Source organism: Rhopilema esculentum, chromosome 21 (assembly GCF_057945365.1).
Source record: "Rhopilema esculentum isolate cy_ngs chromosome 21, ASM5794536v1, whole genome shotgun sequence".
In the NCBI taxonomy this organism is placed as follows: Eukaryota; Metazoa; Cnidaria; class Scyphozoa; order Rhizostomeae; family Rhizostomatidae; genus Rhopilema; species Rhopilema esculentum.
The window spans coordinates 6,129,935-6,157,377 of NC_142835.1; the positions used below are offsets into that span (position 1 = coordinate 6,129,935).

General features: G+C 36.6%; 1 protein-coding gene across 4 annotated transcripts in view; it reads left to right on the forward strand.

The window, feature by feature from the left end:
• The window catches only part of LOC135684294 (hemicentin-2), a 34,902-nt gene that overhangs the window by 4,360 nt on the left and 3,099 nt on the right, over positions 1-27,443 (forward strand). Inside the window, exons 2-21 of one of the 4 annotated variants that reach the window (XM_089114960.1) lie at positions 1,169-1,324; positions 3,274-3,363; positions 7,105-7,500; positions 8,282-8,587; positions 9,126-9,389; positions 9,791-10,039; positions 10,752-11,036; positions 11,366-11,623; positions 11,766-12,041; positions 12,253-12,513; positions 13,027-13,299; positions 13,412-13,672; positions 13,965-14,246; positions 14,918-15,172; positions 15,515-15,769; positions 16,283-16,567; positions 17,190-17,321; positions 19,626-19,919; positions 24,711-24,726; positions 25,483-25,726. In XM_089114960.1, the coding sequence (XP_088971086.1) occupies positions 3,309-3,363; positions 7,105-7,500; positions 8,282-8,587; positions 9,126-9,389; positions 9,791-10,039; positions 10,752-11,036; positions 11,366-11,623; positions 11,766-12,041; positions 12,253-12,513; positions 13,027-13,299; positions 13,412-13,672; positions 13,965-14,246; positions 14,918-15,172; positions 15,515-15,769; positions 16,283-16,567; positions 17,190-17,321; positions 19,626-19,919; positions 24,711-24,726; positions 25,483-25,726 (4,647 nt within the window). In that variant the 5' untranslated portion in view covers positions 1,169-1,324; positions 3,274-3,308. Of the gene's footprint in view, positions 1-1,017; positions 1,325-3,273; positions 3,364-7,104; positions 7,501-8,281; positions 8,588-9,125; positions 9,390-9,790; positions 10,040-10,751; positions 11,037-11,365; positions 11,624-11,765; positions 12,042-12,252; positions 12,514-13,026; positions 13,300-13,411; positions 13,673-13,964; positions 14,247-14,917; positions 15,173-15,514; positions 15,770-16,282; positions 16,568-17,189; positions 17,322-19,625; positions 19,920-24,710; positions 24,727-25,482; positions 25,727-27,443 lie in introns of those variants that run through there. The other 3 variants (XM_089114959.1, XM_089114961.1, XM_089114962.1) reach the window with 3 other exon arrangements.

Consider the following 27,443-nt stretch of genomic DNA (forward strand, 5'->3'; position numbering starts at 1 on the left):
TATGTAGGAAGTTTTCTGTTTTGTTGCTAATGCAAAACAAAATTGCAATTTTAGGATAATTTTCTCGAACTTTCGATTTAATAACGAAGGCATTACCAGAGACAACTGAATCACGGAAAACCACGTGCATTAGAAACCCAGCTAATGCTACCTAACTCAACAAAGACTTTATACATAATGACAAAGACTTTGGAATGACTTAGAAACATCTATTTTAACCAGTGGCGTACCCAGGGCTGCCGCGGTGGGGTGGGGGAAGGGGTCTGGGCCACGCCCTTCAAACGCTCGCAAATGCGGGGTAAAGGCCCTTTTTGCAAAATTTTCCCCATTATTTGATTCATGTTAGCTACGGTAAATAGCAAAGTATTTTACAATTGTTATTGACACAAGCATTCAGTAAACATGGGGGGCATGAGTTTTACATCGTTTAGGACAAACCTTTAGGACCATATTTTAGAAAAGTGGGGGGTCTGGAACCCCATATTCCCCCTTGGGTACGCCACTGGATTCAACACAACTAATATATGATATGTTCTTCAAAACCCCAGATTTTAGTCGCACAATTAAATATAGGTGCAATAATTACAAACTAACACCAAAGGATTTTACAAAATATCCTTGATTTTGCCAAAGTGGCTTCCAGGATCCCCTTTTCATCTTCGTAGAAGTTACGGCGAAAAAAGTTACCCGACACCACATAGACGCCCGAGAATGAAAAATTAAGTCTGCATGTTAATTTACTACCCTAATATATTGGAAGCAGATTTATTCTTTCATAGCTTTTAACACTTCCTTTCCATATATCAAATGTGGAAGCTTTAGAGCTGAATATCTCAGTAAAATTTTGAAACGGAGGAACAATTTTCGAAGGTCAACGAAAAGTTATTTGCTTTTATAGAAAATCATTGATGTGGCGCCAGTCCAGCAACTCTGGGTACAGTCCAGCAAATCTCAACACTACTCAGCAGCCGCCAATCTAAATCGGTACCAAGAAAAGTAAATTGTTACCCCCCGTCCAAGTTTGCCTAAGCATGATTCACTCACGATCGACAACCTGTATGGTCTTTAAGGCTGGTAATATGAGGAAGCAATGCAGCATTAATAGTTTTGTTTTCATTTGTTCCAAAGTTGAGGGAATTTGAATGATTCACCATCTATTTTGTGCTAGAAAGCAACTGCAAGTGAGAAGAAAACCTTGCACGGAACCGTAGGAATTTTACATAATTGGAAGAACAACCATTGTTGGTTTCACGAAGGCCTGGATGGAAATCACAGCCGACTGATCCGACAACAGTGGCCGTCGACATTATATTTATTTGAGAAGGCAAGTTCTCGCCTTTTAGTTTTTATCTTACGTTATTTGTGGAAATAGCGAATATAAGCAGCAAGTTGTAACTGATGGAAATATTCGTAGTAAAGTTGCTTTTAGTGTCAATAAAGTTCCTGTTCGTTGCTTGGGAGGGTTGCGCTCGCATGCCAGTTGGCCACAAGTGCATACTACTATACTACCGCACATTTCTGTCTCATTTTATAGGCCCATTGACATGACAAGCGAAGTAAATAATGCTGCTAATGGAGGCAGAAAATCATTGCCATCAGCGATTAGGAAATTGTATCCATCTACCACAGTGTTTCTAGGCCTTTGAAGACAAAGAAAATCAGTTTTCTCAGTGGTTGAATTTAGGGATTATCTATATCTTTGCGGCATTTGCAGCGTCAGCTAGTTTTAATTGTATGTTCACATAATCCAATTTTTTAATTTAATTTTTCATTCAGTCTTCTACAAATTTTCCATTTAATTTCTATTATTTGTTCGCGTTACCTGGGTCCAAAGCCCTGTATTTCTGTTTCCTTGTTACAAAACCAGTTGTCACCCGATATCTCTATGGTACTCACCTTCGTTTCCGGGTTCGGGATTAAGATTGGTTGACGTTTCGATGTAGTGTTATATCGCTTTTTCGTTTTAAAAGTTTAGGCAGTTTTACTTTCATAAGCCTGGCATTGTTTGGCCAGACTTCTAACTAAGTCAAACAGATATAATTCTTCTTGTAATAATGCTTGAAAGAATCAGTGAAGAATCAGTCATTTTCATATTAGACAAACCCATAACTTGCCGCTTATAGTCATTTCTTTTTAGACTTACTGTTTCAATAATTGGGTAGTGACCAAAAATGAAAAGGTGTGACACCCTTTACAGACCTGTAGCTAAGGGGTCTCAGAAGAGATGGCAACAAACTAAGTCAATGAGTTTGCATTTTAAAGCTAAAACGACAACGATTACATATGTCGAATCGAGTACAACATTGTATGCACTCTGCATTTACCATTATCTGATGCAGATATGTTCTGTTTTGTCCTACTTTCTTTATGTTCATTGACAAATTACTTGCCTGACTACTTGGTGTTTATAAGTTTCATTATTGTTTTTCACTTTATTATTATTTGCAAGAATGCCTATTTTGTCAAGGAAACACTTATTTCTTTGGGCCTTAAAATTTGTTTTTCCAACCTATGGAATCACTGACATTGTCATCGTAAAATGAATAATTTTCAAGGTCTGCAAAAATTTTGCTTTCCTATACCTTCTTTGGTTATGGATGAAAGGGTTAGTGTGATCATCAATGACCTACCTTAACCACCATGACCTCCATTGCCCCTAGTGACTTCAATTTTAATCAAACATAACTACATCCCCTAAGAAAGCAAGTTAGGCTGCAGGTGTGACCCCATACCCCCTTAATTTGGGTCACTGATTGTATGAATGACTATTCCTTTTTTGGTTTTCACTATTTTATTTTCTCAGTGTTAAAATTTAGGTTGCAGAAATTTTAATGAAAGAGTATATATGCAACAAAAGAAGAGACATAGGCATAGGAGAAATGCTATATTGAAGACATAGGCATAGGAGATATAGGGATACGGTAAAGGTTAAAGTGCTCCCTCACATCAGAAATACCCCTTGTGCTCTTTTTAGACTAAGATACTGGGTCCATGTCCTGGCAATAAGTTCATGGTGTCTTCCTTACTGTTAGTTATACAGCCACAAAACTTGGTAAACCTGCACAGCTTGATAATCTGAAGAAGATTAAAATGATCCCCTGACTCAGAAGTATCCCTCATATGTAAAAAGCTAACAGGGGTTGATGAGTCCTCTTTAGCTACTACGTAATTGACATAGGGTGTAATCATGCATCTTAGAGTTTTAATTTAACAGTAGCATCTTAGAGTTTTAATTATAGGCAAAAAATTGGATTATTTATTTTCAAATTGCAGGTTTATACAAGCAAAGAAAAGAGGCAACCTAAAGGATGCATCCTTCAATTAGAATCATACTTTGGACAAGTTTGTTGACTTGTCTCTATGGTAAGTGGAATTAAGAATTTTCCCTTTGAGATATCTACTGTCACTTTGTATATTCTTACTTCAAACTTAAATCAATTGCCAAGAGTTATTCAAATTTAGATTTCTGTTTCAAAGGTAGATACAGTCCTGGTAGTAATAGGCGTGCGATCGCACGCACACGCCTTCACACACGCCTTAAACTCCCGATTGTATCTATCGCATGCGCAGTTCCACGTTTTGAATTACTATTCTTTTTCTCTTTTGTTTCTTTTAATTTCTTGTTTATTTTCTCTAAAGTAATTTTTAATTTCTTTTGTGTAGGTTATATTGATGGCATTCCGGGAGGCATTTAACTCTTTTCTTTACTTCATTTCCATTAGGCCCAATATTTTAAATCTAAGAAACAGTGCTACCTTGATTAATGCAAATAATGTAAATTGACTTTTGTAGCTGAATTGCATGGCAGACTCCAAAATAATACTTGTGGCATACTAGATAAAATAACAAATACAATGAAAAATGGAACGTTCCAAAAGTACACAAAGTAAGAATTTGGTAACTGATGTTTTGTCCTGGTAAACTTTCTTTCTTCAGAGCCACTAATTTAGAAAATAAGTGCATGTACAGGTTAGTTCAAGGGGTTAGATGCATTCTAGAGGGTGGAATAATGAGCATGGTTGTGGTGATGGAAATTTGAATGATATGGATTTAGGCAGCAAAATGCTTTCTTATCTTGACTGTTTTTACTGTTTATTTTTGTCTGCGTATGGCAAAGAAGTGCTACTAAATTAAGGTCATTTTTGGCTGCTAGCACCTTGAAAACTATCAAATAAAGAAAAATTATTTGTTACAGTATCACCTTCAAAAGGAATATTACTTTAAAATGAGCATGAACACTTGTTATGCAAATTATTTAAACATTTGTGCAAGGAGAAATGTGTGCAGTCAAAAAAATTTTTTACCAAAGTTTCTGGTGGTGAGTTGAGAAAATTTACATTTAAAATGTAAATAGCACAACATTTAAATATTTCAGAACAGCAGTAAGAACACAGAATAGCATGTACAAGAGGAAGCATGGTAAAAAGCAACATCATTCTGTAATATAGGGACATGCAAACTTTGGGGCATTTTTCACTAAAAAGGGGGCTAACAAATTGTTTCTTGGAAGCTCAATAAAGCTTGTGTTGACCTTGTGGTCAAATGTTGTATTGAAAATCATTGAAAATCAATAAAAAATTCAAAAGCAGCTTGAAGGCTGGACACAGTTGGCTTGTGATTTCTTTTCAGCCCAAAATGCAATATCATCATCATCCCCCTGGACGGGCGGCTGGGTGTCAAATTTTTCTGGTATTAGTTCTTTGAAATTTTGAACAGCTCAAAAACAATCCAAATAAGAGCATTTTTTCACATAATGATGCTGGGGGATTTCGCTCCTGCAGGCTTGATGCTTGTCCTGTATTGAAGAGAAAATACCCCCAAGCACCATTACTCAAGCCATCCCCATTTATTATTTTTTTCCTCCGTAAAAGAAAATTGAAAAATCGTGTTTTTGATTTTGTTTACCATCAAAACGAATTGTTAAAGAAAACCATAGCTATATTGATTAAGGAACATGAAACTAGTGCATTTCTTCTTCCCTACGTAACGACTGGATAACAAATATTCTGCTATACATGTACGCGTTGTTCATTTTTAAGAAAAAAGTGTCTTGTTAATACACCTCCTTTGTTTCTAATTTCAAGGGGCTGTCTGACTGCCTACACTTACGGAGTTATTGGTCTGATAGCGGGTAGCGGGCTTAGGGGAAGGCCGGTTGGCATAGGAAACGAAGATGACGCACAGCCCTTGCTGTATCGCCACCTCAAGGGCACGTTATGAAAATTGTTATTCTAATACCATGGCCAGAGAACGTGGTAAAGAGCTTGAAGCCACAGCCAAAATCATTGCTGGTGGCCTAGAGCCCTCTCGTAATTGCCACTAATTTGTCAGGGTATCAAGATCGCAAATCAAAAAGCCAATACTAGAAAAATTTGGTGAAAAGTACTTCACCCCAACCAAAACACAACAATTGGACCTGTCAACCCATACTTATCACCATCCCTTTTTTTACATTTTTTAAACCCAATCTGGAAAAATTCTACTTTGGGAAACTACATTAGAAATATTAAATAATCTTAAGGAAAAAATTAACCTTCGATAAGTCACGCGAAAAGGGGAAATTCCAGCGTAAAGTTATAAGTTTGCAGAACTTCAAATTTTTTTATGCTATTTTGATTTGGGTGTTCCAATACTTTTGTCCTATTGGTGTACTTCCAAGCAATGAAAGCAAGCAGATTCAATCAGATGTTGGCCATACTGCTCTTTCAATGAAATGCACTTTCTGCAAAAAGAATAATTTTTATTATATCTCATCTTACTCCCCCCCCACCAATATTCAATATTTTCTCATTGGATTTATACAAATTATAAGATCGATGCCGCAAAAGAAATGTTAATACAATCTCTTTTGTTATCAATGAGACAAATTTTGTCAGTCTCCTCAAGAATATAACCTTTCAAGTTTGAAGTTTCTGCGAATTTTAAGAAATTAGCTGGTAACATATGTATGTATGTGTGAATGTATGTGTATATGTATAATTCGCCAAACTAAAAGTATTTACATGTTATAAAAGTCAAAAAGAATGTAATACAATAATTTACATTAAAGAAGATAGTCACTCCTAATTTCAGTGGCAGGGATAGCATTAAATGGTCTAGCTGAACTTATTTCCATAATGGTCCCCTTAGAGGTGCTAGTTTTACAGGAAAATGAAACAACAGGAAAAAAGGATGATATAAAAATTTTTTACTGTTGTTAGTTACAAGCCGTCCTTAGTAGTAGACAAATGTGCCATCTTCCTTTTTTACTATGTTTTAGAAAAAGTTCTCTTTGATCTTATGCTTAAAGTTGTTGATATTGGATGTTGATTTTAATGCTGATGGAAGGCTATTCCACATTTTGGGCCCTAATTTCATATTTTGGACCCGAATTCCATATTTTGGGCCCTAAGTTCTTGATTTCATTCATTTTTCTTAGAATTGAAGTAATAGTAATTGTTGGCTATTATTTAGTATAATTCCCCTCAAAATTTGTTTCGGAAGATAAAAGTTTGAGGAATCATGTATTACCCCGTACCAAGCTCAACAGCATTGCCTATTTTTGTGTTGCATTCTTATTAAAAGACCAAATAAGTTGACAAAAAGTGTTTTTCTTTATTTGAAATTTCTTTGCAAATTGCGATTATTCTTTGACTTTAGGTGTCATAAACTTCGTTGGTCTACAAACAATGAGTAGAATTCCCACAAATTCTTTTATGGAAGAACTTGCACATTTTGACCAGCTGACCATTGCCACAATTTGTCAATAACTTTTTTCAAGTTGAATGTGTAAAAACATTCTCCAGGAGTTTTTTAAGATATTTTTGAATTTCTTTTCTTGTTCCTTTAGTTTCAAGGGCTAAAAATGTTTGTTATCAATCTTTTTAAAAGCTCTTGACATTGTCTTGTGAAAATTGGAAATATCTGTCGTTTTTGCCAAAAATTGTTTTCGAAATTTATTGGAAAATAAGTCCTTGCCACATTTATCTTTTTAAAATGTTTAGTTTTTTACAACTTGAATTGGTATAGCCTTTGTTGTATCCATGTTTCAGTTTTCTATCTTGTCCATGTTAAGTTCAACAGAGATTCTATTTCAGTATCTAACCGTTCATAAATTCATTTCAGGAATGGTGGAGAGTGCCTCTGTTAACGTGACGTTGCCATCAAGTACAGCAATACTGAATGGCACCAAGATTGACTTTGTATTAGATGCATTTGATCCAGCTCCACCAAATATAGCCTATACTCTCCTGACATTTGGATATGAAAAGATTGGCCCGCCATTTGGCAGACTTTACAATTATAATAAAATCACATCAGCTTTTATGCCTCACTCTACGATACCCGCAGAATTTGTTGGGAGGCTAACCTCCTCTAAGGTCGGAGGTAAAAATATCATATCAGTTTCTCCGATATTGTTCACAGATGAAAATTATCAATTTTATTTTGAGCTGGACTATGAAACAACTTCAGGTGTCACCCAGGTTTACAGCCAGAAGTATCAGCTGCAAAATGTGTACTGTAAGTGAATCTTTACTGTTTCTTTTTAAGTTATATCAGACCTTGCTTCAACTTATTTATATTTGATAACAGTCATGTTCCTAAAATTCTGGCAGTTTCCCAAAATCCTAGTTGTAGTATAAATCAATAACAATTTAAATAGATGATAATGCAAATTTTCTTTTTTTCGTGCCATTGATTGCAACTTCTTAGGTTTTTTCTTTGTTCAATGTCCCTTTCTAATTAATAATTTGTTTAGTTCTGGCTTGGTCGGTGTCGTTACCAAGCAACCCATGACTGTAGATAAATACAAGCCGATAAACAGTGCTACAAAATTCTCGTGATTATGCTTATTTTTCGGTTTGACACCCAGTCTGCAGAGTAGCGCAGTTCTCGATGAGATCTCACGCTTGCACAGTCATTTCAAGCACGTGTACTGCGTGCAAACCTCCTTTTTCATTCATATAGAGTGGAAAAATAAGGTTTCACTACACCGACCTCGAGCGTTCGTCTGCCATACTCTGCAGACTGGTTTGAGGTTATTTAAAATCCTCGATAAAGCTTATTGAAAATAAATGCTTGGAAATACCCTAGTATACCTAGTGTACCTTTGGCACGTTTTTAGAAGAAGTAGTTTGTTAGGTTTTTTTTGTTTCTGGTTTAAGACGAAATGGTGGTGACCTGAAATGAAAGCTTAACTTGAAAAGTAGAAGGCTTATTGTGGGATGCTTTAGGTTTGCCTTTTGGTATTTTTGTTCGCCAAATGTTTACATTTCATCTAAAACTCAATCTGATTCCCTAGCAATGCCGACATTTAACGATGCAGAATCGATGCAAGCTTCTACAACATTATTTGAAGGAAGTGCCGGGACAATACAATGCGTTGTGAGCAGTCGACCTGTTTCAACTGTGACGTGGTCATACAACAATGCAACGATCAATGCAACTCATTCATCAACGACTTCAACTAGTGGCAGTATCATTAAAGTGACGAGCGTGTTAAGGATAACCAACCCTTCTTCGTCACTTGATGGTGAAAAAGTCACTTGCTTTGCATCACATCAGTTCTCTGCTGCGGTGAATCGCACAACAACCATCAATGTTCAATGTAAGTTGACTTAAATATGTGTATGTTGAATAACATTACTTCAATGCTGCTTTGATGTATTTTAATATTGTTTTTTACTTTTTTGCACATCTTTCCGTTATATTTGTTAACTACTCATTTGCAAAATTGCTAAAATGCAAAGCTATAAAACATTCAATAAAGAGCAAAGCAAAATCAATTGGAGTGTGCTTTCTGTAACTGCTGATTTTTTATTCTAAGTTATCAAACTTTCAGTGAATCTGTTTCTCTAGACTGAAGAATATATTAGAATCAGTTGAAATTCTGCATCAAACTCATTTTAGTCAAATTTCCTATTTTTGAATTGTCTCGCTATCTTGTTTCGCCTTTTGCCTTGTTATTTCTTGTTAACTCTGCCAGGGCTCAAAGGTCTATGGGAGCCTGCTTTTCAAATCTTGGCACTTCTCAACCCGGAATGAAACTCAACCTAAAGCTGACTTTTATCATGTAAAACGCCTCTCACAGCACTTTGCTTTTTTAGCAATTATAAATCCTTATCTATCCCTTGTCTTTATCGTAGATCGCCCAAAGAACACTTCATTTTTCGTGGTACCAGCAATGCCAAAACTAAACCAAAACATAACACTGACATGCAGCGCAGTTGGCAAACCAAGTGTCACAAAATACAGATTTTACGTCAACGATAAGTCTATCGGAAATTCAACCAGTGGGTCATTGACTGTAAATACTAGTGACTGCACAAGGTATAATGGGAATTACAAATGTGTTCCTGAAAGTAGTATAGGAGATGGAGAAGTTAAGACCCAGTCCGTTGTTGTGACAGGTTTGTGTTTACTTAATTAGCTATACTTGCCTTTCTTGATATCAGTAATAATGCAGCTTTTTGTTGTATTCTTTCTCTTTTCAACAAATTTTATCTTTATTCAAGTAGTAATCATCGTACATCTTAATCTTATTTTCTATGTAGCAGACACTATAGATAGCAAAATTTCCTATTATCATAGTTGAGTCTTTGATTGTGAAGACATGTTGCTTGCAGTTGCTACATACACGACAGGTCTTTAACCTAATTCATTAGCGTTATACCTGTGTAGAATTAAGAATTAAGACTTTTTATTTCTTAGCGTTATAATTCATAAAAAAGTACTAATCTCTGTCTAACTTAGTGTCTTTTTAAATGGTGGAGTGTTTCAAATGAGTATGATATCCATTCTTTCCTTTCAGATGATATCAAAGTCAATCCAAGAACATCTGCGCTAGTAGCCAATGAAACACAAAATATTACGCTCACGTGTGATGTGTCAGGGTGCCCTTTGCCAACCACACAATGGCAGAAAAATGGAAACCCTTTGAATAGATTTGGTAGCAGTTTGAAGTTGAGCAGTGTCAGTAAATCAGACAGTGGGCAGTATTCTTGTCACGCGGAAAATGGATACACCAATGCGTCTGCACAAATTCAAGTCACTGTTAATTGTGAGTGAATATTTTATACTGCGTCAAATACTCATATTTTAGAATTCATTGCCTGGCTAAATTCTTAATACTGTTGCGACGATAGCTTTACCATCATAATAAGAAAGGCAATGATTTGCACTTTTCTTTGATTCCACTATAAATATACTGATTATGTTATTCTCAAGCCAGACTTGCCTATTGCAATCTTAGTAAAACTATATACTAAAAAGATTTACTAAAACTATATGAAATTAACAAGAGTACAAGGTTCGTCTTTGTCAATGAAATATAAATCGCTTCTTTGCCAATATCATACATACGATTAATTTTTGTTGTACCTTGAAATTTTCTTGAAATTATGGCACAAATTCAAGTCACTGCTAATTGAGAGTAGATGTATCATATGCTTCAGATATTTCAAATGACGGGACCCGAGTTGCCTCGCTATTGCTGTCAAGATAATAACTTCAGCGCGATAGAAAAGACGAAGAATTTTAGTTTTTCACTACCAATATTCCCATTATGTTATTCTTGCACCAGCTATAGATCATACGAGAACAACACGCGAAAGTTATATCAAGTGGAATTACCAATAGTTTTCTTTTAAATTATATTTGCTAAAATGCTAGTTCTGGATATCTCCCCCAGCCGAAAATCTGTTGCGTTCAAATGCCTTCGTTTTTTAGAATGTTAACACCATTTATCGTTTTTATTTTCCTCTTGTTTTTAGATAAACCAGTGTCCACGAACTTCAAAGCATCGGTCGCCAAACCAACAGAAGGTTCAGTAGTGACTTTCAATTGCAGTTCAGATTCCTACCCAGCGGCAACATATAGGTTCTATCGTGTCGATAATAGCGGGGATGTGTTAGTCAGCAGCTCTGCACCAGGGAACAATGGGGTGTACACAATATCAAGTGTCAGTTACAGTGGTGCATACAATGTCACTTACAAATGTGTTCCGTACAATCTTCTAGGAAATGGTGTGGCTGCAAATACCACAATCGAAATTCAGGGTATGATGTCTAGATTTGCACTTTTAAATCTTTTCATTAGCATCATCTGACATTTGCCACTTAAAGTTGATTGGCTGTTCTGAAAATTGTTTTGTGTTAATTTTGATCAGATCTTTTTTGCTCTAGCTTTTACCTGTTTAATGAGCAATCAAAATCAATGTAAGATTACTTTTACTCCAATATCTCTATTGTAAGTGAGTGGCATTTTCTCATGCCCATTCAATTTCAATGCCGAAAAACTCACGCCCGTTTAGAATTGTACACATAACAACTTTTAAAGATTCACTCTCTAGACCAGATTTTTCTCATATTACATCATGAAATTTCAGTTCGACCTCGAATTATGGTATCAGCAATACCTAGTGCAGTGAATGAGACACAAACTGCTGTTATCCAATGCAAGGTCTTAGCTGCTAACCCTGTTCCGTCTCTCGCCATCACAAATGCCAATGGTCTTTCCATTACCCACACAAACGGAAATGCAACATTAAGCAGTGTCACGGCTGATCAAGCTGGAATGTACACGTGCACAGCCAGCAACGGAATTGGGCAACCAGTCACTGGAAATACCACGTTGACTGTCAATCGTGAGTTGTTTACTTCGAAACTGTTTTGCTTTCATTCAAAGTTGTCTCAACTCTTCAGCATTTCTTCTTTATTTCTGTTATCATTGTTTATTTCTTTATTTCTATTATTATTGCTCTATATCTGCTCACTTTATTCTTGCAGACATACCAGACAAGATCAACCTTACATCTTCCAACAACAAACCTGTCAATGGTTCGTCTGTCACGTTAACTTGCTCTGCTCGTGGAACCCCTGAACCTCAGTACAGGTTTTACAATGGTCTCACCAACTCAATTGTCCAGGACTCTTCCAGTGGGACATACATCACAGGTCCTCTGAACTACGAAATCGTAACAAATTACAGCGCGATTTTTCGTTGCATACCTCATAATATGATGGGAAATGGAGTTACAACTTCGATAGCTCTTGATATTCAAGGTAACTGCTTAGATCTAATATCAATTCATAATAAAACCTCGATCTATATCTTATTAATCTATTCTGCCTTATTTTGTGTCCCTTTTCCCTATCTCGTACTGAAGCCTTAGTTTTATCTACTCCTTTGCTTCCGGACTTTCACCAGAGCGTTTGATGAAAACTTTTTCTCCGGCTTGGCAGTGAGTTTTATCCCTTTTTTCTTCATTCACAGTGCCACCAAAGATTTCCCTTTCAATTACTCCGCAAAATGTCAATGAAACTGGTAATGCCAACATTGCCTGTGTTGTTGCTGCTGCCAATCCAACTCCAGTTATAACGATCTTGAATCCCATGAACCGAACAGTATCACACACAAATGGCGCCGCTGCTCTCACTAATTTGTCTCGCAATGATGCCGGAATTTATTCGTGTAGTGCAAACAACAGTGTGCCTGGGTCCCCGGTTACAAAGACTGCTACTCTTTCCGTCAATCGTAAGTGATTTTTTATTTCCGTTCTTTAATTATCATTTTTTTCGGTTTTATATGAAGTTTTAAAGGGTCTTTTGTGTTGTTTTGATAGAAATTTGTTCCACAAGCTATATTTTCAGTTTGAAACTAATTGATATTGGTACGATCGTGGCTATATTGTCATCCTAGATTGGCACGACACGAGATTGGCATTCGGAAATGAAAATTAATACAGGCAAATTTGAAATTAGCATAAGCAAAGGAAATTTAGCTTTAGTCATTTAATGTCACACTGGTGAAAGGACCTTTTGGAAATTATATTATTTAATCAAAGTGTTGACAAATCTTATCTAACTTTGTAGAAAAATAAGATATGTATTTCACATAAGGCTATGATATAGAGCTCTGTCCTTGTGACAATTGACTTCAGCGAAATATTATTAGTTTCTCTACGTTGCTTAATCTTATTTCGATAATTAGTAGGAATGTATTTATTACTATGAATTTATATATTTATTTTCATGACATTTCAAACAGATGCTCCAGATCAACCCAGGATTACAGCAACAGCAACCAAGCCTGTCACTGGTTCAGCAGTCACTTTGACTTGCTCTGCACGCGCCACTCCGGCAGCGCACTTCCGATTCTTATCAGGCAATGGTTCTGTGTTACAAGACGGTGCTAGTGCCAAGTTTGTTATAGGCTCATTGAATTACGTGGATTTTACAAATTACACTGCTACTTATGGATGCATAGCATATAACTCGTATGGTGAAGCCCCTCGTCAAGAAATCGTCCTTGATATCCAAGGTAGTTATTTTCTATTTCGACATATATAGTATTTGCATCGTTTGCCTTCTTGTTTGAATTTTAGGCGTGCTAGAAACAGCAACCCCTAATTGACCTTTGTTTTCTTTTCCAGTCCCTCCTGTCATCTCATTTTCAATAAACCCGAGCACAGTCAACGAAACTAACAATGCAACAATGCAGTGCACTGTTACTGCTGCCAACCCAGCACCATCAATCACTATACAGAACCCAAAGGGACAAAATTTGAGTCACACAGATGGTTTGGTACAACTTGATTTGATCACTCGTGAACACGGTGGAACATATTCTTGCATTGCTTCCAATGGAGTTGTTGGTTCACCTGTGACGCGGACAGCAATCCTCACTGTAAACCGTACGTATCATCAAATTCAGAAATCTAATTTTTCATATTCGTTCTGTTCAAATATGACTTACTCTAATCGTACGAATGTTGATTTTTAACACACTTGATCTGTCTTTTTGGAATGTAACATGTGATATTGTTCGTCATAGCCCTCATATTTATGTTTATATTAGCGCAGCCCTTTCAAACTAGTTTTCGATTCAAAAATCGCTTCATTATGAAATGAGATTGGAATGGATTAAAACTTTGGAGTGCTGTTGTTTTATGTTGTTAGTTAGTAAGCATTTTTTGCTGTCTCTAGACCGACCAGACAATGTCAGTATATCAGCATCAAGTCTTAAACCAGTGAATGGTTCATCTGTTACATTCACGTGCTCTTCACGTGCCGGTCCGCCAGCGAAATACAGGTTCTACAAAGTGACTGGATCGACGGACATCCTTCTTCGGGACTCCACTTCGGCCGTGTACGAAATCACAAACATCAATTATGCAGAATACATTGGGTATAAAGCAACTGTAAAATGCATCCCATACAATTCCTTTGGAGATGGCCCTAGCAGGAATGAAACTGTCGATATTCAAGGTATCGAACCAACTTCAAAACACTACCGCTTTTGTGTTATTCTGATATGCATGCACAAAACTAAAAACAGACCATTTTAAGTTGTTTTATGTTTAATTTATGACTACCTGTGTTGATTACGTTCACTTTCTTGCGGAAATGGTTGGTTCTTATTTTCAAAAATATTAAGCAGCCATTAGTTTTGTTTGCAAAAAGACCTATTTTCTTGCACTTTTTTAACTTTTGTTACTTCACATCCTAACACCTTGATTTTTAGGATAAGAAATAAGTTCTTCTCTGATCGATTATTCTCTATTCACAAGAAAAGCCCTGTAGTTTATCAGACCATAGGTTTTGATAGATTTAGATATTTGTACTAGCCCTTAAGAGAAGATTGTTGTAGACTATTAAATGTGAATCCATAAATATACTGAAATGCGTGCGGTACAATATGATGAATAAATAACGATTCATGTAATTAAATTGTACCAGGAAAATTTTTTAAAATAATTAACGACGTTCCGAGCATAGCCCGTCACTTGATAACGGGCTATGCTCGAAACGTCGTTAATTATTTTAAAAAATTTTCCTGGTACAATTTACTTACATTGATCGTTATTTATTGAATGTGAATGATTGTAAAGAGAGAGGTGTTCATTTGTGATTAAATCGCTGTCTTTTTCTCTGTTCAGTGAGCCCGCAGATAAATGTTCCATCCACTCTGAATGTCAATGAAGGTCAACGTGCCTCCTTAACTTGCTCTGTGACAGCAGCCAACCCCTCGCCTACAATTACCTGGAGAGGGCCAGCAAATAATGTTTTAAGTAGCACCAATGGAGTGCTTGTTATGTCGCCTGTCAGGAGGGAGCAAAATGGAACATACACATGTGAAGCTTCAAACGGTGTTGGATCGACCGCTTCGAAGACTGCTGCTCTCACTGTCTATTGTAAGTAAACCAAATTCTTTTATTGAGTCGCAACTACAGGTCGCTTTACTACTGCGAAATGTTTTGATAATTCCCTGTGAATAATCAGACATCGCTGCTGCCTTGGACGTGCAGTATAGAAAGAAACATCATTTACTTGTGGACATGCTTTGAGGAATGTTTTACAGTATTAATGACTTGCAAGTTCTAAATTTTTCTCTGCAACGCCTGGCTGAATAATAAATCAGAAAACGCTTTCGAAAGAGCCTGTTGTTAAAGTGTTAATGATGCTATGAACATTTCTGAATCTTGTAACTATTTCCATTAAAAATTGGTTAATAAGAAGATCATGCCTTTTTGCAGATGGACCTGAATTCACGAGCAACAGCTCTAGCCTAACTACCTGTAGACCACGGACAGGAATCGTTAGATGCGTTGCAGATGGCTTTCCTGTACCAACCGTTAGAGTAATGTTTTCAAATACTGAGAAGGCAAGAGGACAGGGACAAGTTATTCATATAATAACTGACTTGGCAGACAGTACCTTCGGAGTATACACATGCTTGGCAAACAATACCGTCAAGGAAGTGAACATAACTAGAACCTTGGTTAAAAAAGGTATTCTTATCAAATCAACTGTTAGATTATTCTAACTTCTAAGGTTTATTAACTAACAATATCATCAAAACTTTATGTATTCGAATAAAATCATGTTTCGAGAATGGTCAATCTTTTTTGTTATGGCAAAAAATACTCATCACAGGAGTGATGCACAATCCAAAAATTTTAGAAGTGTTTAAATGAAACATCGATGCAATATACAGAGACGAAATAAAAAATATTTTGTTGAGGCAAAAAGTCACGAAAGATTTAGAGCTAAAATTAAATTGTTTTATGTCACTCGAGTCCTTTCACTTTTGAGGCCTTGATTATAAACAAAACGCATTTAGTTGAAAGTTTATTCTAAAGCATGATCTTGGTGTTTAGGGAAGAGAATCTGTGACTTAAATGGGTTCCAATTTTGTTCAATCGATTGTTTGGTATCGTCAAGAGATTCTATTTCTATTAGCACGTTGCTAAAACGCATTGAGAAATGGTTAAATAGAAATAAATTGACTTGCTATATTTTAGATGCTCCTGATGCTCTCACAGATGTTAAACTAAAACAAGGTTCTGATAGCAGCATTGAAGTGACATGGCGTTTGCCCGTGTGCACAGGAGCTAGTGGCATAAAGGCAATCAGGATTAAGTATAAGAAGACAGGCGAATCGACATGGAAAACAAAAGATGTACAAAGTAGCGACACCAAAGCTACTATTGACAAACTGGAAAGCAACACAGAATATGAAGTGCAAGTTTTTATTGTGGATGGAAATGATAGAGAGCATGCTGGGCTTCAATCATCACAGAGAACAGGTTTTGATTTTAACTTAAATAATGAAACTCAATTATCTTATCTTGCTGTGTAAAATTTGCTGACTGTAGTTTTTCTGGCCTTGTTTTCTAAATCCTGCAAATCGCAGCGATTTCGGTGCTTGAACCGCCCTGGGCAAATTTTTAGGGTTTCAGCCTACTAGAAGCTCCTAGAAGCCATCGACATTGTGATTTTCCTTTATTCTTTAATTTATTTTCTTTAATAGCAAGCTCTTTTAGCATTTTTCTGAGGTAATGTAAAAAGTCAGAAACAATTTCCTATTTAATTAGATTGTTCGTTAGAATGGGAAAGCTCTCTTTTTATAGTTGGCACTCCCAGCCTTCAGTAATAGAATAACAGGCACATGAATAAGCGTTGTATCGTTTCGTCTTGCAAATTTCTCGTTTTATTTTCATGTTTTGTCTTTACAATTCAAAGACCATGCTATGCATTCTCCAGAGATGTAAGCCTACTTCAACCAGACTATCTGCTTCAACCAGACTATTTAGATCTAGCAAGACTAACTATTGATCGCTTAACAGAATCCTCACCTAATGTAACACGGTGCTTACTAGAAATGGTCTTCAATCTTGAAAATAATTCCTTTTCACATTTGTATTGAAGGTACGACTTCAGGATCGACTGGTGAATCAAATGCTGGACTTGTTGGTGGAATCATTGGCGGTGTTCTGTTTCTGGTTATCGTCATTGTTGTTTGTGTGGCCTTCAGCAAGCGACGAAGAAGTGCTTCAACAGGTCTGATTTTTATTTATCACTCCATTGTTTATTATACTGCAGAGCCTTTTCCTTCCATTTGCAAAAAATATGTCTTTCTCATCATCATTTCGTTTTCAGGTTAGATCGTCGCCATTCCGTTCTGGAAGTACCGTTGGTTACACTCATTTTTTTATAAGAAACTGGCTATAAGAAACTAATACTGGACAGGACAGTCAAGTACTGGATAGTCAGAAAAAATTAAGAAACTTACTCGAAGCAAAAAAATTAAGAAACTATTAAATCGTGATAAAACTGAGAACAACGAAATTTTGTACAATCAAAGAACATGATTGCCCTGTTGGCCTAGAACTTAAGACACAAGGGATAAGAATATACTTCTCACGTCTAAATACAGCATCAGAACGGCAGCGAATCTTTTGACGTGATAAAAAGGTCACGAACATTTAATAACATAATTATGACATCATAATAAAGAAGCTCTTAAGAAACAATGAGTATTGAAATTTCCCTAACATTAAGAAACTGAACATCGACCTTTGTTTCTTATAAAAAAAATGAGTGTATTCTCCTCGCGACAAAGTATTTTCGAATGAGACAGCAATGCACCCGTAGTTGCCACGGTGTGCATCATAGTACTGTATTAGCTTGTTTTTACAGCCTGTAAAGCTGGGAAGATGATTGCACGTCGGTGTTTGCTAATCAACATTTTCCAGGCCTCAGCTAGCATAGTCGTTTTCTCTTCGCTGATATCAGTTCTTCATATTACTGTGATATATTGTAGATTTGCATTTGAGTTCCACAATATCTTCGACTTTGATTGTCTACAGCTCAACAATTCAGTAGTAATTGAAACCATAAAGCTAGACCCTGAAATGCCCCCCTCTCCCCTCCATCCCAGCTTTCTTTCACTTCTGCCGTTCTTTTTGTCTTAAATTTTTTCATTGCGTTTAATATCTTGTTATCAAACTGACACTCAGATAATTATGTTTGCTGATCTAAGACCAACAGTTCTGTAAAGCTGAATTCATGTAGCAAAACTCTCACGTAAGCGTCTCATCTATATAAGCTGGCACTGTGTGTAAGCTCAAACAGCAGCAGTTTATAAACAGAATTTCACAATTGCATGATACTTTGCAACCATTTCAAAACATTCGTAACAAGCCTCTAAATATGGCAAACGAAACAGTTGAAACCTAGAGAAGTTTTGCCTCAATTCATATCGTAAAGAAAAGTCTTATTTGAACCACATTGCTGTTCTCGATGATCTTTCAAAGCATAAATGCGACCATTGGTGATTGTTTCACAGGTTGCACAGGTTCCATGTTACTACTTTGTGTATCACATTGTCAACAAAGTACTTATTCAAGATCATCTGCATTGCCTTTGTCCATCATCGAAATCTTTACGGCTCGATCTTTGTAAAAAAAATTTGTTTCTTGTACATGCTTTCGTCAGACACGTGCGTCACCGCCTAGAATGGCTCGAGGAAAAGGCAAATTCTTGTGTAAGCTCAGTGGCCTACTTGCGGGATATTCGGTCCAAATGTCTTCTCAAATTTTGTTGCTCAAACAATAGTCATTCGTGTGTGAAACCGAATTCCTAAACCAAAATCTACAGGTGGTTTTTTGCTGATTTCTTACAAAGGATATTGGGTATCTTGCATGTTCTCAATTACAGTTTTTATCATCTACCTAGCATTACTGTCAGATTAATGGCGACCTTTATAGATACTTGTCTTCAGCGTATCTAGATCGCCCCCGCCGTCTCACGTGTTTCACTATCCTGCCGTCCCACGCCAATTATTTTGCACATGTTCGATATCCCGAATCGAACAATCGATGGCACAGCTTTCATGCTTGAAACCTTTCCCTCTCATAAGGATTATCTTCTGCTTTTATGACAAATTATCCCAACATTGCCTCTCGTTGATTGATATTTGAGACTTTGTCGATAAACGATTGTCGTTCCTCCCATTTACTGTTTGCTTTTTGCATATTTCTTTTTATTACCAAAATATTGCTTACCGTAATTGATAATTTTTGTATAGCCCAGGGAGGTGCAGTGAATTTAAGAGATTTTCTCTGTTTTTAAATTCAAATTATAAGATTATCAATGCACGATATCTCAGGTCAATATCTTAAAATGATCTCAATAAAATCTTAAGAGTCTTAACTGCTTTACTTTACCAACCAATAATTACTTTGATTACATAACATTGCAGTTAGCTAAAAAAATACTTAACCATGTGAGTAATCTTAAGTCCCCAATTTATCTGTAACATAAAGTTCAAACGTCTAATTTGTAAATCTCTCATAACCTTAGTAATACCGAGCGAGCCACTGCACTTCTCACTTCAGCCAAATGGGAATAATAAAATGCTAGTAAAATGGTGTGCACCAAAACATGTCAACTTGTATGAAATAAATCATTACGATATATATTGGAAGAAGGTAAAAGGTCCTGAGGATGTGAAGAGCGTGAAAGGCTCAGCTGGATCATTTGAGGAGGACATAGATGGCCTAAAACCAGGCACTCTGTATGAGTTCAGGATCGTCGCCGTGATGACCGATGGTTCCATTGGCAGATGTAGTATGCCTAAAGTTCAACGAACAAATTGTAAGATCAAGCATCATTATCATTTTGTACCCTGCAAAGGTCCAGTGTATGAAAGCCTCTGGTTTCGAATATCATAAGGCTTCAAAGAATGGCTTGCAGATTTACTTAATTGTAAGAACTGTTTCGAATGTGTCCCCCAAACAAATAAAGCAGGGTATAACATGAATCGGCGTGTGATTAGAGAGGGCTGGAGAAACGAGTGAAGTTCAATTGAAATCAGGATGTCATTTTTGCACCAAGTTAAAGATAAAATCTTCTTTTAAATTGAAAATTACATTTATTATGCTCAATTTTTTACTAGCTTTACTCTATGTTTTTTATTATTCGTTAAAGGCAAAAAAGACGGTGTTCCCATTTGTTTTTACGACAAATGGCAATTCTCAAGATTGTTCAACAGTCTTTATTCATGCAAGTTGCATTTGTTGTATAGCTGAACTACCAAATAGCAGGCTTAAATCATAGCTTTTGATAAACAGCAAATTCTCTCGTTTCCCCATCTTTCTCCGCTGCAACAATTCTCAACAGCGTTTTTGTCTGTTTTTCCTTGGACAATGTAATTCGTAGCGGTGAAATGTTTTTTGCAAGAGTTTGTCAAAGCATGAATAACTCCTGTTTTTAGTTTCTTGGACATCTGTGTTTTCAAGAACCACCTTCAATAATATAAACAAATTTTCATTTTATTGTTCTTTGAGAGCTTTTTCGAACGTACACCGTGATATTTTGCAGAACCCAATGGCTCTCATACCTAGATTTTTGTAGATTTTGATTTTTGCAGTTTATGTTATTGGTTGCCAAACATTTGTTTCTGGTTCTCATTCTTATTTCTGTAACTTATTCTGCGGCTTTAATGTTGTTCATTTGTCTGTTCGTTTGCTTGGTTCAGTAAGTTATCTGTTCTCTGGCTGAGTTGTTTGTTTGTGTGACGTCATTCTGGTTTAAAGCTGCTATACGTGATGTCAGGACATGATGATGCGCGCTTGCACAACATATTTAAGAATTTTATTCTGTTTTCTAAACTTTGTTTTTTGCAATTGTTGATTAACATTTATTTTTTTTCTATATTTTCAATCTCTACTATTTTACTACTGTCAATATTCTTTTACTAGTAGAAGTTTACAATATTCTTTTGCACTAAAAGCACATTTTTCTAAACAACCATTATAGTTTGTCCTCTGTCTTTATGATAGTCTGCCCCACTTTATTTTAAACCGAAAAAGAAATTTATTTCTCAATTTTTGTTTTCTATTTTCTTCACATATGGATCTCTCTGTTTTTCATTAAGGTTAAAAATTTACACTAGATCTCATAAATGCGTTCCTTTAAATAAATGCATATGCATCGAAAGCTAGCATGTATGAAAATAATAAGAACGAAAATTATGTTTACGATTTCCCCTTTGCGTAACCGTGTTTCCAGTAACCTAGTGTGTAGGAAAGGTTTCTTTTGTAGCTTTTTTCAATTAACAAATACGTAGTAGTAATTGTGGGGGTCTTTGAAACATCTCTTTGATGAGATAACTTCATTCTGACAGAAGTGGTAGGTTAATGAGACCTGGACCCCTTGCCTCCTGATGTTGCCATACGGACAATTTCTCTATGTGATCATGGCCTCGTCAAGAGTTTTGCTTTGCTTTTTGTTGGTCTCCTCGTTTTTAGATCTTGTTTTTTTGAAGCTCAGTTACATTGTGTGTCTATTTGCCTTCATTTTTCCATATCATCCCCTAACTCTTACGATGCCTTGCTATTTGATGGCCTGTGAGCAGAGTAGCACTTACTTCTAAACCTGTCTATTAGACCTCTTTAGCTGCTCCTGCAAAATTTGAATAATGATTATATGTTCTCATTGGCAAGAAGATCTGTTTTGATAGGAGAGACGCGGTTAATAATGAATTATGTTTAGATAGTAGCCTTCCTATGCTGTCAACCCATGCACATATCCTGGCAAGCCCTCAGGTCACTGGGCCTCGTTTAATACTTGTTGCACCTTTCTCGCAAAGCTCATGTTTTGAAAGTTACGATGAAAAAAGTTGCTTCATAGTTTGATGAAATAGATTGAATGGTTGATTTTTCTTAAGATTTGCAACAATCTTTTGGGTTGGGAATAACCATGCAGATGACTAGGAGCACCTTCCATTCTGAAAAGACTGTTTTTTCGGGATTTCTGTCTTATCAAAAGTTCGCAAATCCTATTAAAAATTTCACACAAGCTGACCCATTGCTTGGCTTTGCCAAATCGTCATACGATTCCATATTACTATTCCATGTGGACAGATAGCTGTTTGTATTCAAACTGTGTTACCGTGGATGAATGCATAATATTTCCAAACTTAAGTACACGATTGAAAGATCACTCCCTGTCCGCCACTCATTTGCATAAAGGAATTTCTCGTTAGAACGTCTTTCTGGCGTATGCTCTTTAGACAACCAATGATCTCAGTTTCAACTTGCCCCCCTGAAAGAAACATAAGGCTAACATGATATGCAAATAGACAGCGTGGTTTTTGTCATCCACAGTATTTTTTAGTTTTTCGGGCGACAGTTGTCCTGTTTCAGCCTAAAGAATCAACATAGGTTGGATTAAAGCGCAATCAAATAAATTGAAACCAGACAACGTTAGCATTTAAAGGTTGCATTTCAACTGATGTTAATAAGATTTTGTTGATGGCTGTGAAGAATATTTCCCGTCTGATAAAGGACTGTCGAAGTCATGAATCCACTACCTGTTAATTTAGAACTCTTTGGTCTCAGAAATTCAATATTTGATGGCTTGCAACCAGTTGTCATAGGAATCATTTAAACCTTTGAAAACCCCCTTTGATTCTTATTATTTGATTCATGGCGTCCTTTCACTATGGTTTACCTGTAGTATTGTCAATATTGATTTGCTGCGGTAGAAAATCAAGGAGTTTCATTTGATAAGAACCTTGCACAGCACTTGTTCAAACAAGACGAAATACGCAGTTTGCATAATTTGCTGAGGCTTCTGATCCTCTATACTCTCCCTTCGTAACATGATCCAATTACTTACAATGTTGACAAAGAAACTGAAACAACTTTCAGATAAACCTGCAACATCACTGGAAAACAGCATTGTTTTGTGAATCAGGCTTTCCAATGTACATTCTTTTCATAATATTATTTCGTCCGCAATCTCTATGCGGGCTCGTTTGGGGCATCGTGGCACAATTCCGACAGAAAGCTTTGTCCCGTTTAGGGGTTCATGTTTATTTCAGTAACGTCTAGCAACGTGTGTGTTTCTGACAACATTTGTGTGGCACAAAGAAACTGAATTCAAATCCGTGATCCAACCCCCAAATTAATATTAACATAATTTGTCACTCATCTTATAAAATGCAGACATTTCTGGCAGAATGGTTCTTTAGGGCATTCGGCTACCCATACTTTCGCCATTGGTTGGTAGGTCACTTTTAAACCACCAGACCAAATCCTTTTCGAAGAAAGACCTAATTTCGCCAAAACTAAAACGAGACTAGACATCACAGAATAGTAATCAGGCAAAGGGGTAACCCAAAGCAAAGTTTCTCACATAAGAGCAAAGTTAAAGGTGAAATAAAGGTACTGACGAGAGTTACCATTGTGCCTAATTCCTATTCTGTGCTCAAAACCTTTCAGTCCGCAATGATTAATAACAGCAGTAATAATAACTGAAATGATGTTTAAAATGATTTCAAAAAGGCAACTCTGCCAGTCTCAATCAAAGGTATGACGTAGTCATGAATTCATGTGGTTCCAAAACTAGCCACTTTGTAAATTCGTTATCTGATTTCCTTTGATGGAAGTTTGATCTGTTCATCATCTGGACAAGCAAGTGATTCTGTGACTGAGATTGCGGGAAGTGGGGGGGGGGATGAACCCCATGCGAACCATGGACCGTAAACCATTTCCACGGACGTCCACATCAAAGGGGTAGGGGACCATTCCTGTGTAGGTGCCCAAGTAGGTTCCTACAGTTTCCAACGGCAGTTAGCTCTTTTTAACATGAATGTCGCATGTAATTGACCCAGATATCTTATGTCCCGCAGTCGCTAGAGAGGTCAAGCGCACTGTTTTGATCGTGAGAGTATGGGGCTAAATGTTGACGACAACCATGCGACTGTCATTTTTCTAGACCAGGAATAGAAGATGTCAAGACGAAATGAGACAGCATCGTCGCAGCGAAAACCAGAGGGATGTAGATAAAAAATCTTCTGTGTTCTGCGCTTTCTGAAGTTTGATTCTGTATCGTTTTCGTTATTAGACCCTGCATGGGGGTCAAGCTCATTCTCGAAAAAGCCCTCAATATTCCTAAGCTGTGTGTCAACCACAATTCAGTTGTTTTACAGATACATGACTGAATTTTTCAGAAATATTCCTTGGGGGTATGTCGTAACAAATCCGCGATTTTATTTTGAGCAACGAAAAGAAGGTTAAACGATTGAACAACACAAGGATCAGTTTGAAATGAATCCAAACTGAGCCAAAAGTTGACTGCAATCAATTCAATTTTCACTTTCACATACGTTCCATTTTTCTACTTCTAACAAAGTCATAGTGATCCAAGTAGATTTTGAACTAGAAATGACTTTCGTTTCTCGTGTAAATTACAAGTGACACTCAATATTCATCTTTTCTGTGTGTATTTTATGTGTATTCTATCGATACATAATCATTCGGCTTGTTTTAGGCCTAGCTTCTCGTGTTGCATTTTCTATGAACGAGAAAGTTATGAAAATACTTAAAATGATTCTTCGTTTCTGTTTCAAAGATTAATTTCCTTTTTCTTGATTTTTAGCCGAGTACAGCTCAAAGTAAGTTCTATTTTGCTAAAGTAAATTTTCAATAGTTTTTAATATTGAAGAGGATGTGCTAGTACTTTTCCAAATCTGAAGCCTTTTTTTACTGTTAAAAGAGTCTATAAGATAGATTAATCATGAAATTATTTTATCGAAATTAAGTAGTTAATTCTTTAAGGAAGTTACTTTGGATTGCTCGACTGGCTGAATTCAATCCTTTATTGAGGTTTTTATGTTGTGATTTATTTTATTGTTGTAACATATTAGGTTTTCTCGTAAAATTATATTTAGTGCAGACGTAGAATGATTGGCCTGTGTTTCTAGACACTTTCTAGACGTGATTATCTGAATAAGGATCTTTTCAAAACCTTTACTTTGATAAGAGCAATTCAGTCTCATGAACAAGTATCCGTTGAACCAGCACAAATCCTTTTAGTCTCTCGAACACCACAGGTCATTGTGCTCCCAGCACCTTATTGGAAGAAAGCTGTTGATAATGTCAATTTGGCAGGGACCGCGGAAGCGGGGTGCCACGGGGGCTTTAGCCACCCCCGCCCCAATATTTTCCAAAATGTACTTAAAATCGTACCAAAATCGCCCTGATCTTGGTTTCTAGCATGTTTAACCCCCACCCCCCCCCCCCAAAGACGTTTTAGTCCCTTTAGTCTATAATGTGCTCCGCGGTCTTGGCCAATGGATACTGTGAATAATTTTGAGCACTGTGCTGTCTAATCAGGCTTTGGTTCAACTTATTTATTGTCTTCTTTGTAGCGGATACAGGGGCGACACGGCAAAAAGTGATATCCCTCTTACCGGGGTCAATGGTGACGGTAAATCGCATTACAGGGCACCAGATGGTTCACTGTATGCTTCTGTCAGTAAAAAGACGAAGTCTGACCAAATAGATGGAGCGGTAGATAACCCTAAATTCGTCGCTGACTCAGACGGAGCCTACGACCCAGTCGTTCCAAACAATAATGCGACGCCAAAGCAATCGCCAGCTGCAAATAAAAAGGTAAATAACGACATTATAACAGAGATTGATGGTTTTGTGGTCTACAATTATGCATCCAGTATAGAAGCATCCCCCATGTCCTCTTCTTACGATGATTCTTTCTCTGTTATATCACGTGTTTGATCCGAGCAGTTGATTGGGCTGCATCTTAACTGCAAATTCGACCCCTGGTGTAACGATGCCTGTTAGGGTTTTACGTGGCTTTTGTTATTGCAAGTTTATGTAAGGCACAGGTCCTAGCGTTTTTTGGGTGTTTCTGCAGAACTCGTTTAACTTCAGTTTGCTTACCTTTTATCAAGGTATTTATTGACCCTATCTGTGCGTCCCGTATACCTAATGTTAAGCACCTTTACTGTCTTCCTGGAAGCAGCCCGTATACTTTAACCCTAATGCTAACTGAGGCAATCCTGCATGCTATAAGGCCTTGTTAATCTGGTGCTCCTGCACAGCTGCCGGCTATTGGATTTTTTACCAAGGCTTACACTTCGGTGGCTAGTTAGAGGGGATTGTAAAAGTAATGGGCTGGCACTGTCTCTATGAATCAAAAGAAGGGATTGGATGATGCGTTGTGTGATTGGATGGTGTGGATCAAACAGTTGATTATGCAAACAACTGTATTTGCTGTTGCTACAAATTACATAAGCGACAAAGTATGGCAGTTTAAGGCACCTATATTGATATACTTATGTGAAGACTCATTCTTAAGCAAATAATATGCCACCACAACTTTTTTGTTTGACGTCTGCTAATTTTGCCTTCAAACCCAGCTATAAAGGGTCTTGTGGTCAAATGAAGCAAGGGGTTGAAGTTTTTAAAATATGGAATTGAATATTCTCCCCTCACTGAATATCCTCCCCTCTAATTAGTCACCGGAAAATAACTCCACAAATCTGTGCCTGTTAAAATTATTCACATAAACCTTAAAAAACCTAATTTCCTTACTGACAAAGAATTCTTGAACAATGGCAGCAAAAGCCTTAGATTTTTCAATAATTGTTTCATTTGTTTGAAATTCGGTGGGGTTTCTCGGCCTGACTGTTCAAAAATTTGATATTAAGTTTTGAGATTCAACATAGATATTAGGGTAAATCGAAAAGGTTGGATAAGAATAATTTTTGCTATCATACAACTCTTGCAATTCCACACACCATTGAGTATTTATCACCCATAACAAATGATTTTGAAAAAGCGCTATTGTTTTGCAAAAAAAGTTGGACCCCGGCCCCACTTCGTCGGAGGCCCGGGCCATTTAGTATTTGTTCCTTTTAAGAATTAGTTTAGGTAGCTACGCTGTTTTCTGATTGTTCGTTCAAGTAAGCATCACCAGTAAAGATTACAGTAAGCATGGTGATGTTTGTATGTCGCAATTTGTCCAATATATTAGATAGAAGGACTTGGCTTTGACTAAGTTGAATGTTTTTTATTTATTACCCATCAATGCTTAAATCATAATTTATATGGATGATGATATTTGTGTACTGTAATTTGAGCAATAAGTAGATGATTTATTTAATTTTAGAAATATAACTTTTTTGATTTTGCTAAATATCATTTGTATTTATATCTTTCGTTTTCCAAGTTTTATGTTTGGCCTTCCTGCAGTGTTTGGTCAGTCTTTTGTAGCCTGTTGTTAAAGCTTTGTCACATGTGGGAGTTTCTTAGTGTTCGATAGGTCTTTGGAAAGGTATAAACAACAAACCAGATGTAAAGAGTTAAA